The sequence below is a fragment of the Heloderma suspectum genome, chromosome 1 (genome assembly GCF_057233095.1).
Source record: "Heloderma suspectum isolate Gila_16-S chromosome 1, 16-S_ref, whole genome shotgun sequence".
In the NCBI taxonomy this organism is placed as follows: domain Eukaryota; kingdom Metazoa; phylum Chordata; class Lepidosauria; order Squamata; family Helodermatidae; genus Heloderma; species Heloderma suspectum.
In genome coordinates, this window is record NC_139458.1 from 26600968 (window position 1) to 26617206 (window position 16239).

General features: G+C 43.1%; 1 protein-coding gene across 6 annotated transcripts in view; it reads right to left on the reverse strand.

The window, feature by feature from the left end:
* Window positions 1–15685, reverse strand: part of LOC146357041 (cholesterol 24-hydroxylase-like) — a 68935-nt gene extending 53250 nt beyond the window's left edge. For 2 of the 6 annotated variants that reach the window (XM_084839040.1, XM_084839013.1), the window contains exons 1-6: window positions 15591–15685; window positions 14248–14426; window positions 9852–9929; window positions 8755–8836; window positions 4001–4074; window positions 2895–2981 (exon numbers count right to left, since the gene is read on the reverse strand). In XM_084839040.1, coding sequence (XP_084695166.1) covers window positions 2895–2981; window positions 4001–4074; window positions 8755–8836; window positions 9852–9929; window positions 14248–14384 — 458 coding nt within the window. In that variant the 5' untranslated portion in view covers window positions 14385–14426; window positions 15591–15685. Of the gene's footprint in view, window positions 1–2894; window positions 2982–4000; window positions 4075–8754; window positions 8837–9851; window positions 9992–14247; window positions 14427–15482 lie in introns of all 6 variants that reach the window. The other 4 variants (XM_084839022.1, XM_084839030.1, XM_084839051.1 and 1 more) reach the window with 4 other exon arrangements.
* Window positions 15686–16239: the final 554 nt, after the last annotated feature.

Genomic DNA, 16239 nt, shown 5'->3' on the forward strand with positions numbered 1-16239 from the left:
ACCTGCTTACTCGATCCCTGCCCATCTTGGCTCATTATGAGCTGCAGAGAGAGGCTGGGTGAGGGGATCAGGGTGGTGGTGAACGCCTCCCTTGAGGAGGGAGTGATGCCATCAGCTCTCAAGGAGGCAGTGATAAGACCGCTTTTTAAAAAGCCCTCCTTGGATCCCCAAGTTTTGAACAACTTTCACCCAGTTTTGAATCTGCCATTTTTGGGCAAGGTGATTGAGCGGGTGGTGGCGATGCAGTTGAAGGCACACTTGGAAGAAGCCGATTATCTAGATCCATTTCAGTTGGGCTTCAGGCATGGGCATGGGACAGAACCGGCCTTGGTCACCTTGGTGGATGATATGAGGAGGGCTCTGGATAGGGGTGAATGCTCCTTCCTTGTTCTCCTTGACCTCTCAGCGGCTTTTGATACTGTTGACCATGGTATCCTCCTGGACCGCCTGGAGGGGTTGGGCATTGGAGACACCGTATTGCGGTGGTTCCAGTCCTTCCTCTCCGGCAGGCACCAGAGGGTAGCACTGGGAGAGGAGGTTTCGGACCCGTGGTCTCTCACTTGTGGGGTGCCACAGGGTTCCATCCTCTCCCCAATGTTATTTAACATCCATGTGAAGCCGCTGGGGACTATCATCAGGAGGTTTGGGGTGTGGTGTCATCAATATGCAGATGACACATAGCTCTACCTCTCGTTTAAATCTTCACCAAGGATGGCTGTAGAATCCTGTCCAAATGTCTGGAGACGGTGAGTGGCTGGATGGGTAGGAATAAGCTGAAGCTGAACCCTGACAAGACTGACATGATTTTGGTGGGAGACAAGAGGAGGTTGGGGGATGTTGACCTGGTGTTGAATGGGATACGGCTACCCTTGAAAGACCAGGTCCACAGCCTGGGGGTCATTTTGGACTCCCAGCTGTCCATGGAGGCTCAGGTGTCAGCTGTGAGCCGGACAGTGCTGTACCAACTCCAACTGATACGGCAGCTGCTCCCCTACCTTCCCGACCATCTGCTCCCATTGGCAGTACATGCACTGGTCTCCTCTCATCTAGACTACTGTAATGTGCTCTACGTGGGGTTACCCTTGAAGACGGTTTGGGAGCTGCAGCTGGTACAGAACGTGGCAGCTCGCCTGATTAAAGGCAGCCACTGAAGGAGTTGCTGAAGGAGTTGCACTGGTTACCAGTTGTTTTCCGGGCCAAATTCAAGGTGTTGGTTTTGACCTTTAAAACTCTATATGGTTTCGGCCCAGCCTATCTTAAGGAGTGCCTCCAGCAACACCAGACAGGCCGCTCAACAAGATCAGCCTCGGTTGGCGTTCTCTCTGTCCCATCAACCAGGACGGCTAGGCTGGTGAGGACGAGGGAGAGGGCCTTCTCTGGGGTGGCCCCCACTCTGTGGAACTCCCTCCCTAGGGAACTCCGCCATGCCCCGTCTTTAATGAGCTTCTGCCAAGCATTAAAAACGTGGTTGTTCAGGCAGGCATTTGGGGTGGGTTAGGGTATTTTTAGAAATATGTTTTAATGTAGAATGTTATTATTTTAAAACTGTTGTAGTGCTGTACATCACCCAGAGTGGCTGGGTGACTGGCCAGATGGGCGATTGAGAAATTTAATAACTAACTAACTAACTAATTAACTCCTATGTGCAGAGAGGGGAGTGGGAGAGGGATGATGAGGAACCCTTCCAGTCCACTTCCTGATCACCGCATGAGGAGAAACGGCCACTAAATATTAAAAGTGATAGCTTTAAAAATATTTCAGGATCTATTTGTTGTTGCTGGAGAAATACAGTATTGGTTTGCTGTTCCCATCTGCAATAATGGGCTGCAAAGAAAATAATCTAGAATGGGGAAAATCCAGTGAAGGGGAGAGCAATCCTATGGCCCCTAGACAGCATCTGGGTGGCCACAGGATAGTTCTGATGCCTGGATCCGAGGTTGGAGAGCTTCCTGCCTCCTCCCCCTCTGCTTTGCAGCCAGCATGGAGAGAACTGCGCCTGCTGCCCCTCCGACCTTGCAAAAGTGACCTGGGAAAGGGGGGGGGGGGTTCTGTGGGCAGAGAAAGGAGGGGACTGGGGAAGCAGGGATACAAGCTATCCCAAGCCCTCCCCAGCCTCCTTTCCTCTCTGTCCACAAAGCCCTAGCTAGATGGGCAAAAATGTCCGTCTAGCAAAACTGCAAAGCAGGAGGAGTCCAGCGGTGAAGATCACCTAGGTGCTTCTCCCATTCTATACAGGATGCCCGTCAGCCTGCAAGCTTGGCGGCTGACAGGCATCTGTATAGGACTGAGCCCTAAATGACTGAAACCTCTTCTAGAGCCAGAACCTTAAATATTGTGGCGCCTGCAAAGGGCTGCCTGTCCTTTCTGGGGTAGTATAGGCTGTGCTGTCCAGGGGCTGATCCTCTCCAGACTCCAACTAGGTGTCCAATACAGGAAAAAGGGAGTTAGAAAGCACCCACATGCACTTGCTTCTAGTTGTCAACTAGAGCCGGAGGAAAGTCCTCTGTGGCTTAAGCCTGCTTGAGTGTAAATGGCTGCCAGCAGGCCTTCGCTTCTTTCTCCACCATTTTCTGCTGAAAGCTGCATCCCTGTTTTCTTAGCAAGGCCTCTCCTGGTGTGTTGGCTCTGCTGGTTGTCCAGGCAACCACACACCAAAGCAACGAAGAAGCCCCTCTCTGCTGCCACCTCCTGCCACTATCTTCCGGGGGTGGGGGTGGGGTGGGGGTGGCTAACCTCAGACATCAGTAGATCCCGCAGAATATAAATGTCAAGAACATTGAACTGTGTGATATAACTTTCTAAGTCAATATATTTTATATGATTTCTAAATGTACTAATGTAGAAGAATCTCTTAAGAAAAAACAAGTACTGTATTTGAACTATTTCTGCCTTACGTTCGACTGAAAGCCGGATCCATAATTCTCCGCTGTTTGTGCCAACGGTCATGATTCGTATCAGTTGCCAAGCCATTCCCTAAAAATCTGAAACAGTTAGAGAAAAAAAAATATAATTTTTAGGCCTAGTTCAGATAACATGTTCTGACAAAATTTAGAGGATCAGGAATATACCACAGGCTTCCACAATGGGGCCCTTTTCCTCTAACAGTAGTTTTCCATGATTTCCAAACTGGGCACATTATAGTTGGCACTTTGCACACACTTCTAAATCTGTTTGAAATGGGTTTGCAAACCATGCTTTGGAAAAAGTGCCGGTTAGCTCTAAACAGAGTTTGCCAAATCCAGGTCATAGCAAACAATAGTTAGAGGAAACCATGAAAGGAGGAGATTGCCAGCAAAGGGGGGGGGGGCGGTCAGGAGGGTGAGACTGCAGTATGTTCCCAATCTTTCAAATCATGGTTAAGATTGTGTGAATTGAGGCTTACCCATGTGAACTAACATTTCCATTCATATACAATTTTTATATGGTTTATTTTTGAAAGACAGCTTAATTTGGGGCATTTATTGTTAAACAGTTCTCTGAATTCAACAGATTGGGGAACAAAATGTAAAAACAGTTTATAAATGTCGAATTATGTCCACATCTCTGCCAGTGTTCTGGCCTCAACACAGGTTGGGCTGTATGTTGGCAGCTAAACTCACATCTAGTCCACACTTTCATGTAAATCAATCTTCGACTTTATTGAAAACACAGCTTGAACAGCAAGCAACTGATAAATGCAGAAAATCAAATACTTAAGTATAGGAGGAGAATGAATGGAAGTTTTTTTTTAACTGTTTTTAATGTTCTTGTTTTTACTGTTGCAAGGTGTTATTGTTTTATATTGTTTTAAATCACCTGTCTGAGAACATCTGGGGAGAAACGGCAGTGAGAAAAGGGCTAAGCATCCAGATCTTCCACCTAACATCTAGCTCTGCCCACAAACTGTAACATAAATGTTTGCGTTTGCTAAATTAGAACGAAGAGAGAGAATAAATGGTTCAACATTGATGGATCACTTGATCCAATACATAGTTTATAATTTACCTTTATAATAACATACCTTACACCAAACAGATTATAAACCTGGCTGTATGCAATACGGTCCTTTGGGTATTGTGGTGACATCAGATATTCCTAAAATTCAAACCTATTGTCAGTCCATTTTGAAATTCTGTTAATGTAATCACAAAGCACTATCACCTGGGGCTTTTCTACATGAGCCTTTTAAACCGCCACTTCACCGAGGCATCCGCTTCTGGATTCTTAGTGGGATTAAGATGGGCTCCTCTACACCCGTTTTTTCCCAGGGTTTTCTTTCTCAGCCTTTCTATATGATCTATTACATAACCTCTAGGTAGCGCTGTGGAATAGCAGAATTGCTCAACTATACTAGGGTTTCATTCTGCCATTTCCAGATATACCAGACTTTCACCGATATAAAAAAACACACATATGAAAATGGTTGCAAAGAACAGGAGAGGCCCTGGAGGATGACAACATTGTGTAAAGCATCTGTTAACAATCGTGAATGTGGAATCACAAGTGCACACTAAAAGCCTCATGTAGAAAGGCTCCTAGACTAAATTTTAGAGAGGATATAGATGTGTGTGTGTGGGGGGGGCAGAAAATCCCGTCTAATGGACTCCAATTTGGGTGCAAGGTGTGATGAGCACCATCTTTCTGCCTTGACAGTTGGTTTCCTCATTGAATGAAGATAATTTCAGACAGACAGAACATCCTCTTTCCAAACTTTTACAGATTGTTGCATAGTGTATTCCAGTTCTTGGGGGTGGGGGCGGAGAACAGATCCATCTGATAGGATAAACAGCCTATGCTAGTTCATAGAAGACTTGGGTGCATTAAAGTGGAAATAACTCTCCCAGGGTACTACTAAGATGGGTTTTTCGGACTTCTTTTTTACTCAGGAGAAGTACCAGACAGAGACCTCTCCTGAGTAAAGGAGATTGATATTTGATCTATATTTGGAACACCTGGTATGTGTTATTAGACAGAATAGTAATATTCATGGTTCTGTGCATGGTGGTTTAGAAAAATTATTCTTTATGTTGATTATCTTTTACCATTTATTTTGAAACTCCAGTCATCTGTTACAGCTTTTATGAAGTTGATCAATATTTTTGGTGATTTGTCTGGCTATTCAATTAATTGGTTGAAGGATGAACTGATGCTGACTGGAGGTAACATATCTCATAGTGTATTCGCTAATTGTCACTTTCGATGGTGCCCTGATCTTATTACTTATTTGGAACACTTATTCCCAGTGACAAATCTCAAATGATCAAGCTAAATTTGAATAAGTTGATTAATGAGATCTCATAGGACATAGATAGATGGACATCTTTAAAGCTGAGTTTGTGGGGTAAGGTAAATACACTAAAGATTAATATTATACTTTGGATTGTTATATGCGGGATTCCTCTATTTGTACCTGGCACATATTTTCAAAAACTCAATGCTTTATTTCATAAGGGTTTTTCCAGGAGCGGGGGGTCCTCTCCATCAGGAATATCCTTGAAAAGGATGCAACTTCCAAATAAAGAAGATGGGCTTGGCTTTCCAGGTCTTGCTTTATATCATCAGTACTTTCTGTTGACTTGTACTAAATTTTGGCCTTTTCTACTTAGATTAGATTTTCCACCTTGGTCAGTTTTGGAATCTTCCTGTTTGGATCCACTCTTCAAATGGATGGCATTAGGTTCTTGGCATATTAAAATACATAGGGTTCCTCCCATAGTTACAGCTGCTAGAGACATGTGGTATATAATGTCAATTCCATTTTTATCCATTTTCTCATGCTAAATTGAATCTATGGGGAAATCAAGATTTAAAAATAGGCAAGGAAATGTGTTTGTGGTGGACTTGGACAGATAAGCTGATTTTTTGTTCAGTCGTTCAGTCGTGTCCGACTCTTCGTGACCCCATGGACCATAGCACGCCAGGCCTTCCTGTCCTGCGCTCTCTCCCGGAGCGTGCTCAAGTTCATATTCATTGCATCCGTGATGCTATCTAGCCATCTCATCCTCTGCCGTCCCCTTCTCCTTTTGCCTTCAGTCTTTCCCAGCATCAGGGTCTTTTCCAGGGAGTTTTCTCTTCGCATTAGGTGGCCAAAATATTGGAGCTTCAGCTTCATTATCTGTCCTTCCAATGAGCACTCAGGGTTGATTTCCTTTAGGATGGACTGATTTGACCTCCTTGCAGTCCAGGGGATTCGTAAGAGTCTTCTCCAGCACCACAGTTCGAAAGCATCAATTCTTCGGCGCTCAGCCTTCCTTATAGTCCAGCTCTCACAGCCATACATTACTACTGGGAAAACCATAGCTTTGATTAGACGGACCTTTGTCGGCAAGGTGATGTCTCTGCTTCTTACTATGCTGTCTGGGTTGGCCATAGCTTTCCTCCCAAGGAGCAAGCGTCTTTTAATTTCATGGCTACAGTCACCGTCTGCGGTGATCTTGGAGCCCAAGAAAGTAAAATCTGTCACTGCTTCCATTTCTTCCCCTTCTATATGCCAGGAAGTGATGGGGCCAGATGCCATGATCTTAGTTTTGTTAATGTTGAGTTTCAAACCAGCTTTTGCACTCTCCTCTTTCACCCTCAACAAGAGGCTCTTTAGATCCTCTTCGCTTTCTGCCATTAGGGTAGTATCGTCTGCATATCGGAGGTTGTTGATAATTCTCCCAGCAATCTTAATTCCGACCTCTGATTCATCCAACCCAGCATTTCTCATGATGTACTCTGCATATAAGTTAAATAAGCAGGGTGACAATATGCAGCCTTGTCGTACTCCTTTCCCAAAGCTGATTTTTACCTTGGCTCAATTAGTGAGTACTGATGATGAGTTTTTATCTTTTTTGGCTTTGTGTGCTAATTATAATTTGCCTGCTATGGCAATACTTGCAATTGCAACATTTTTTTTTTAGAATCTAGGTTTGGCCTTGCCGCTTTTTGAGCTTCAGAGTCTCCTTTGCTATTGGGAACACTTACGGAGGCTGATCCATTATATTGACCCATGATCCATGTTTATAAATACTTATTGTTGGTAAATAAATATGTTACATAGGGTCTTAAGCAGGAATGGAATAGGGAATTAGAGTACCCCATTTTGCCTAATCAATGGATTGTCATTTTAGCGTCTGTATCTAAAGCATCTGTGGATCTCAGGTTACGTCTTATTCCGCAAAAACTCTTGTTCCATGTCTTTTGGATGCCATAACATCTCTTTGATAAGGGTTTGTTTAGTTGGCTAATTGCTAGAGTTGTAATACTGCTAATGCTTCTCTTATCATATGTTTTTGCAATGTCCAATAGTTGCCTCTTCTTAGGAGAGGTTATTATACGGATAAACTTTGTATTGGAACACTCTTTAATATTTACTGATGTACACATTCTTTTAAATTATCTATCTGCTTCCTGGAAGTGTGCACAGTCAGTGTGAATGGATTTTCGGTGCCCTTTTGCCAGCTAAAAGACTGATATTACAACATTGGCAGGATAAATGCTCACTTCCTATAACACAATGGACTTGACAACACTTTGAACCTTTGAATGGATGGTATATAGGTGCCACCTGCAAAAGGATACATATATGGATATTTGGTCTACCTTTGTTGAAGTTTATGTATAATTTTTTCTAGAAAGCTGTCATATATATATATATATATATATATACACACACACACACACACACACCACTTCATATGTATTAATTGAAATTGATAATTCAATCATAGTGACATATTTCCTTTCCTTTTTCTTTTTTCTGTTATGGGTTTGTTTTATTTTGTTTTGTTGGAATTTACAATAAAAATAATTAAACATTAAGATGGGTTTTAGTCCTTGGAACCTCTCTGGTGAATATGTAACTTTGAGAAAAGGGACTACTACCAGGTGTGTTCAATACAAAAAGAAGAGGAGCAGATTTATTCAGCAGGCAGCCATTTTCTACAGTAATTTAACCATTGTTACAATTTCATCTTAAGCATGTTTACTTGGAATTAAGTACCAATGGCTTCAGTTAAATTCATAGCTATGACTCAGCTAATCATATGATTGCTTCTCACGATATATTTTTATGGTACAAGAAGATTTGTATGATTCGCTCTTTTATCTGTAAATACAAACAAGTATTTTTTCTTATAAGAATAATTTCCTCAGGTTCATTTTCTGTGATTCCCCACTTCCCGAATATTTAGGAAAGCTTGTTTGGTAAGATTGTTGAAACAGGACAATTCCCATTTAGGATGAAAACATGTTAACATTTTTAGAGCAGTGAGGTCAATCTGCCAGCAATCTTGCTGCATTAATTCCAAATGTATTTACTCCTTTTCAGGGTTGATCTCTGAAAAAAATAGATTCTTCAGGTTTGATACAGAATCATGGAGTTGGAAGGTACCTCAGAGATCATTCAGTCCACCCCCTGTTCATTGTGGCCTCTGATGTGCACAATGCGGGCTGGTTGCCCTCCATATTGTCACCAATCAACTCCCCAGTCCCCAAAGCAGTTTTGAATTGGGGAAAGGGGCAGGGGAGTGTCTGTTTAGAAAATTAACAAGTGATGAATAGGTACATGCACTCATGGTCATTCATATTTTGCCTTCATTTTGTTTTATAAAGGCAGGCAGGTCAACTGAAGCATGGGCAGAGGGACAAGGAAGATGGTTGTATCAGCATTTGGTTCACAGACTTGTTATTTCAGCTGTAAAGCAGAGCTCACCCCCTGATAAGGCTATGGTGATCTCTCCTCTTATATTGTGTCCATCTTCACTCTCAGTTAGGTAACCTTTCATAACATACCTTTACTCCTTCAGGACTGTATACCAATACCGTAACTCTGTGAAAGGCATTAAAACGCAGGATTGGTCCATATTCCTCAGCCCTAAGAAAAGAAAAGATCAAAAAACATTTACAAAGAAAACATAAACTTTCCAAAGATTAAGATAAAACAAATTGCACCATGAAGCCATATCAGAAAGAAAAAAAAACCCATAGCCCGAGTATGTGGGAAATTGAGTGGTGATTTGCTCTCTGGAGACCACAGAAGGATGTCAAACTGTTAAGAATAGCAATCCCCAGGCACATGAATACCCACTAACATTAAAAAAAAAAAACCTTCCCCAAAGAGAAATTGAGATAAAATAAGGGCAGAGATCTGAAGAATGTATATATGGAGACTTGAGTTGGAGTATTTGAACAAATACTCCAGAGAACTTTATAGTTATTTGAAGAGGTGATTTGAAAGCATGTAACGGCTGAACAACAACAACAACTATTTTTATCTGAAGTCACTGGTGCACTGAACGTCAACACTTGCCATTCTGCCCTTGCTGAAAGCTAACTTCTGCCCTGAAAGGCAGCCTAGAATTATTATTACTGATGATGATTTCTAGATTTTATATGCCACCTTTCTTCCCCCGAAGAGGGCTAACAGAAATATACATATTGTGTGGAGTTGCTGCTACATGGAAGAGATGATGTGTGGCCACACACACCCTTCTCCTCACATATAATTTTCTCTCCCAGCCAATTTTGTGGCTAACCTTAATTTACCATTATCTCTGAACTGGGCAAACTTTCATTTGTGTATACCAGGATGGATCCCCCAATTCAAGCCATCTTTTCCAAGTTGGATTTATGATGGATGCTAATATAAACCACACTGATAGGAATAGTCAAGATAAATTCCCACATTTAACATTGTTTCCCATTTTGCAAATAGTGCATATCCAAATGTCTGCACCAACAAGCAGCTAAAATTTGAAATCTCTCTTAGATTTCCTCTGAAGTGCCCTGCCAGAGAAAAGATTCTTGACTATATAGACCATTGGTCTAAATTGTTAATACAGCTCATCGTCTCTTATTTGAAACTATCCAAGTAATTAAAATTAACTTACCACTGCAGAAAGGGATCATAAAAGGGTTTCTGGTTTTTAAGCATTCCCCAAATGATTGGCATGTGACCAAGAAAAAAGCTGCAAAACATTTTTTAAAACAAAGCTTTATGAAACCCTGTGGATAATGTAGTGCTGTCTTTCTACAGAAGTCAAATTACAAGGGACTGGAGCTCAAACAAATCAGGAATTTCTATGTGATTCCACACACCAATTTCACAGTACCATGCATCACTCATAGTAGAAATAGCAGGGCATCGTCCAGCTCTATGGAGCACAGGGAAAGCTGTAAACATGCAATGTTGCATGTCAGTTCTTTTCTTCTTCATTATTCCAAATACTATATTTACAGCCAGCTCTGTTCACTAAGAACTATATTGCAAAGCTGAGCCACAAGGCATCCCATATTAGAATGGAAGAACACATTTATGCACCAAAAACTAGAGTTATTTGTTTTATTGTGGGGGTTTATTTCAATTTTAATTGTTTTAATGAATTTTATATACCGCCCTAGAATTGGGCAATGAGAGGCAGTATATAAAAAATTTCCCCTTCATGGATCACTGCCTTGTTGTGGCGAAGGGGCTTGCGTAACTCAGTGAAGCCATAAGCTATGCCGTGCGGGGCCACCCAAGATGGACACGTCATGGTGGAGAGTTCTGACAAAATGTGGTCCACTGGAGAAGGAAATGGCAACCCACTCCAGTATTCTTGCCAAGAAAATCCCATGGAACGTAGCACAAGGCTAAAAGATACGATGCCGGAAGATGAGTCCCTCAGGTCGGAAGATGTCCAATATACTACTGGGGAAGAGCAGAGGGTATTTCCAAGTAGCTCCAGAAAGAGTGAAGCGGCTGGGCCAAACCCGAAAGGACACTCAGCTGTGGGTGTGTCTGGTGGTGAAAAGAAAATCCGATGCTGTAAAGAACAATATTGTTTAGGAATCTGGAATGTCAGATCAATGAATCAAGGTAAGCTGGAGGTGGTCAAACAGGAGATGGCAAGATTGAACATCGACATCTTGGGACTCAGCGAACTAAAATGGACAAGCATGGGCGAATTTAATTCAGGTGACCATCATATCTACTACTGTGGGCAAGAATCCCTTAGAAGAAATGGAGTAGCACTCATAGTCAATAAAAGGGTGGGAAAAGCAGTACTGGGGTACAATCTCAAAAACGATAGAATGATCTCAGTACGAATCCAAGGCAAACCATTCAACATCACAGTAATTCAAGTCTATGCCCTAACCACTGAGGCTGAAGAAGCTGAGGTTGATCGGTTCTATGAAGACCTACAACACCTTCTAGAACTAACACCAAGAAAAGATGTCCTTTTCATCATAGGGGATTGGAATGCTAAAGTAGGAAATCAAGAAATCACCGGGATAACAGGCAGGCATGGCCTTGGTGTACAAAATGAAGCAGGACAAAGGCTAATAGAGTTTTGTCAAGAGAACACGCTGATCATAGCAAACACTCTTTTCCAACAGCACAAGAGGTGACTCTACACATGGACATCATCAGATGGTCAATATCGAAATCAGATTGATTATGTCCTTTGCAGCCAAAGATGGAGAAGCTCTATACAGTCAGTCAAAACAAGACCTGGAGCTGACTGTGGCTCAGATCATGAGCTTCTTGTTGCAAAATTTCGGCTGAAATTGAAGAACGTAGGGAAAACCACTAAACCATTCAGGTATGACCTAAATCATATCCCTTATGAATATACAGTGGAGGTGAGGAATAAATTTCAGGGATTAGACCTGATAGACAGAGTGCCTGAGGAACTATGGACGGAGGTCCATAACATTGTTCAGGAGGCAGCAACGAAATCCATCCCAAAGAAAAAGAAATGCAAGAAAGCCAAGTGGCTGTCTGATGAGGCTTTACAAGTAGCTGACGAAATAAGGGAAGCGAAAAGCAAAGGAGAAAGGGGAAGATATATCCAACTGAATGCAGAGTTCCAGAGAATAGCAAGGAGAGACGAGAAGGCCTTCTTAAATGAACAATGCAAAGAAACCGAGGAAAACAACAGAATGGGAAAGACTAGAGATCTTTTCAAGAAAATCGGAGATCTCAAGGGAACGTTTTGTGCAAAGACGGGCATGATAAAGGACAAAGAGGGCAGGGACCTAACAGAAGCAGATGAGATTAAGAAGAGGTGGCAAGAATGCACAGAAGAACTATACAGGAAAGATCTTAATGTCCCTGATAGCTATGATAGTGCGGTCACTGAACTTGAGCTGGACATCCTAGAGAATGAAGTCAAGTGGGCCTTAGGAAGCATTACTAACAACAAAGCTAGCGGAGATGACAGTATTCCAGCTGAGCTATTTAAGATCCTAAAAGATGATGCTGTTAAAGTGCTGCACTCAATATGCCAACAAATTTGGAACACTCAACAGTGGCCACAAGACTGGAAAAGGTCAGTTTACATTCCAATTCCAAAGAAGGGCAACACCAAAGAGTGTTCAAACTACTGTACAATTGCGCTCATTTCACATGCCAGCAAGGTGATGCTCAAAATCCTACAAGCTAGGCTTCAGCAGTATGTGAACCGAGAACTACCGGAAGTACAAGCTGCGTTCCAAAGAGGCAGAGGAACTAGAGATCAAATCGCCAACATTCGCTGGATCATGGAGAAAGCAAGAGAATTTCAGAAAAACGTCTATTTCTGCTTCATTGACTATGCTAAAGCGCCTGACCCATTGTGAGAACAGCCCCGGGGGGGGGGGGTGTAATCTCCATTCTGCATCCTGAACCTTCCACCTGCTCAGGCATTCTACGATCATGTTGTCTGTCCCTGTGAGATGGACAGCCATGAGAGAGAGAAGATTCTCTTCTGCCCAATTCAGGATTTCCAAGGCTCAGTTATTCCTGATTCTGTGCCACCTTGTTTGTTAAAATAACCTTTGGCCGACACATTGTCCATGGTTGCTGTTGATTGTGGCTTTGAAGTGGCAAAGTGCCAATTTTATGGCTTTCAGTTCCAGAAGATGGATGCTGAGCTGTGATTCCTATGCAGATTGGACTCCCTGAATGATCAGGTCATTGAGGTGAGACCCCCATCCCATCAAGTTGGAATCTGTTGTGATGACAATCTCAACTGGACCTGCCAGGCTGACTCCTGTGGACAGCCTGTAGGGGGTCAGGCATCATGACCAAGACTCTTGAAGGGCTTGAGGAAGGCATAGCTGTAGGCAGGACCTCCCATACCAAGAGGTTGGCAATCACCTCTTGGTATGGGAGCACAAGGCTCTGTAGCTGCCTGCTATGTAGGTGTGACCAAACCAAAGACACCAGAAACAATATAATAAAATAAAAGGAAAACTCTATCTAGCTGAGCTTGCAGAGCTGAGCATGGACCCTGTTCAATCGATGCCAGGCCGGGCCAGTCTGGGCAGGCTAGGTAGCCCCTCACCCTGGACAGGACTGTTAGATTGGATCCTGCCTGTCATCCAGTGGGAGGGGCTAACCTGAAGGTAATGGAATGCCCTCCAGAAGATACAGGAGAATGTAGCAATTCTTCATGGTTTCCCAGCTGTTGGGTCCTGCCATTCCCTGGTCAGCAGCACCACCAGGAAATTCCAGGTGCTGGAACAGGGAAGGTACGGTTTTAATCTCTTTATTTAAGTTATTTATATCCTTCTTTTAACATTAGTGCTCAATGAGGCTTATAATAAATAAACTATAAAAACACACCCAAACAACAAGAAAGAGCACCGCTCTTCTCTCTCTCTCTCTTTTTAACAACCCGTAAAAATAGTCTATAAAATAGCAGAATCAACTATAAGATAGGGATGTCGCAAGCATCTGTTTGGGGACTCAAACTCGGCGGGTTCCCACCAGTTCAACCCCCTGGACACCAGTCTGCAACCCCCTGCTCTTGCCTGACTCAGCGCATGCCGAGTTGGGCAAGCACAGCGGCTCCCATTCCTTGCCTGAGTGTTGCTCTCGGTGGCGGTAGTGGCAGGATGGGAGCTGAGATGGATGCAGTTACTCTCAGCAACAACAGCAGGATGGGAAGTGAGAGGGAAGCGCCATGGCTCTTCTCTCTCAGTTCCCATCCTGCTGCCTCCCCTGCTGCCGACAAGAGCAACTGCGCCCCTCTCTGCCGGTGCTCGGCAAAGAGGGACACAGTTGCTCTCGGTGGCGACAGCAGGATGGGAAGCGAGAGAAAAGTACCCCCCCACACACACTTTCTTCCAGGAAGGGGCCTCCAGGAAGGACTGGAGTCGTTGTAAAATAGTGCCCCCCACTCACCCAGGCAAGAGAATCCAGAAGGATGCCATGACTGATGGTACTGAAATTGACTCAGTGGTCTAGGAGAATGAACAGAATCATACTCTCCTTGCTGTGACACTCAGTGTGATATCCAAGCTTTGCCAGCTTCCTACCTTGCTCTCGGGACACCAGGGATGTGATCATATCTCATATGGACGGATTTTATGTAGCAGCAATAAAGGCCAAAAGCCAGGAGGGACACAGCGAGCAAAAGGCACAGCAAGTCCCAGACCACTTCTAGTGCTTCCATGGCAAACAGGAACTCCAGCTGGCAGCCACAATGGCAAAGTTTCTAAAGTAGGAGCAGAATGATGGGGTAGTTGATAATTAAATTTGCAATGGCAAGAAAAAACCTTTTAGGCTGGGAGGAACCTTTGCCTAAAGAAAGAGAATGTTGTTAGATTAGGGATTTAAAACTCAAATGAGCTGGAGGGCTAAATACTGCTTGGTATATTTTGTGATGGCATTATCTGAATATGGACTAGCAGAGGATTTAATTTTAGGAGTGATATTACTACAGTACCAAAAGGACCAAACTGAACATTCAGCCTTGATGATATGTTTAGTGTAGGGCCCAATCTACACGGACGATTTAATTCGGAGCAACAGCACATCAGGGTTGTTCGCAACAGATGACACCATTACCAATTTGCAGCAACCCTGCAGCTTCCCTTTGGAAAAGGTGCATTTTCGGAAAGTCCTTTGGGTGTGTCTTTTTCCTTAAATACAGCTCCTACATGGTTCCGCTGCAGTGTGCCCCATTCCCCACATTAAATACTGGGCATGCCTATTTCTGTGACCTGGTCAAGGGGTGAGGCCACTCCCTTTACCCCTCCATTCCCTCTTTTTCCCCATTTGCAGTAGGGCTGCATTCCCATTCACAATATTTAGCCTCTTTTCCCCATTCACAGTATCACAGTTGCACTGTTTCAAGCGTTCACCGTAGTGCAGTAGCTGCTTTACCCATTCACAGTATGTAGCCTGTTTTCCCATTCAAAACAGTGCACTAGAGCTGTTTCAGGCATTCACAATAGTGCAGTAGCTGCTTTACCCATTCATAGTTTGTAGCCTGTTTTCCCATTCAGAATAGCGCACTAGAGCTGTTTCAGGCATTCACAATAGTGCAGTAGCTGCTTTACCCATTCACAGTTTGTAGCCTGTTTTTCCCATTCAGAATAGCTCAATAACACTGTTTTAAGCATGCACAATATCCCAATGGTGTATGAGAGGGGAGAGGTGTGGGATAAACTGCAGGGCTTAATTCAGCACTTACATTAAACTTCCTGGAGTAGGGGAATGTGGACAGGGGCGAGGAACAAACCTCTCTCATTCACTGAGCAGCACCTACCAGGTTGATGACTTTCAGTTCTACTCCCTGGACTCCATCCACTCAATCCCGAAGTTTCAAGTGCTGTGTGACCCAGGAAAATGGGGTTTTAGGTAGTGTATACTCTACCTTTCTTGCTTCGTGTGCTGCTGACAGACCAAAGCAATTTCATGAACATCTGAGTATAACCAGAAAGCACTTCTCATTCTGTTTCCATGTAGACTGGGCCTAGGTTATACATGATGTGAGAGAAAAAAACATCCATTAATGATTGACCAAAGATTGACCAACTCTAACCTTTCCACCACCACCCCAGTCCAATGAGGACTGTGTATGCTGGCTAGCTGACTGGAATTGTCATGAATCTGCCCCAAAAGGTTGGTGGCAGAGTTGTCAATGTACTCAAACTGATTACTGAAGAAAGTAATGATTACTGAAGAAAGTAATGATTACTGAAGAATGATTACTAAAGAAAGTAATGATTACTGAAGAAAGTATCCCCCCCCCCACAAAAGCAGAAGCTGTCGTGTCTTGGAGCTGCAAAGGTATAAATATGTGCTGATTTTAGGATGCAGGAGCTCATTGGCTGAATAGCCTATTCAGTATTGAATGGGGAACTTGGTACTTAGAATGAGATCTCTCTTTTTTAAGATATTAAGACTGGAAATCTAAGAACAAGAAATATTTAAGGAATTCTATTTCCTGTTAAGCTATTAAGATGTAAGGATCTTCAGCTAAGCTTTGTTTAACAACAAAAATGTTTTATGCTCTTTTATGT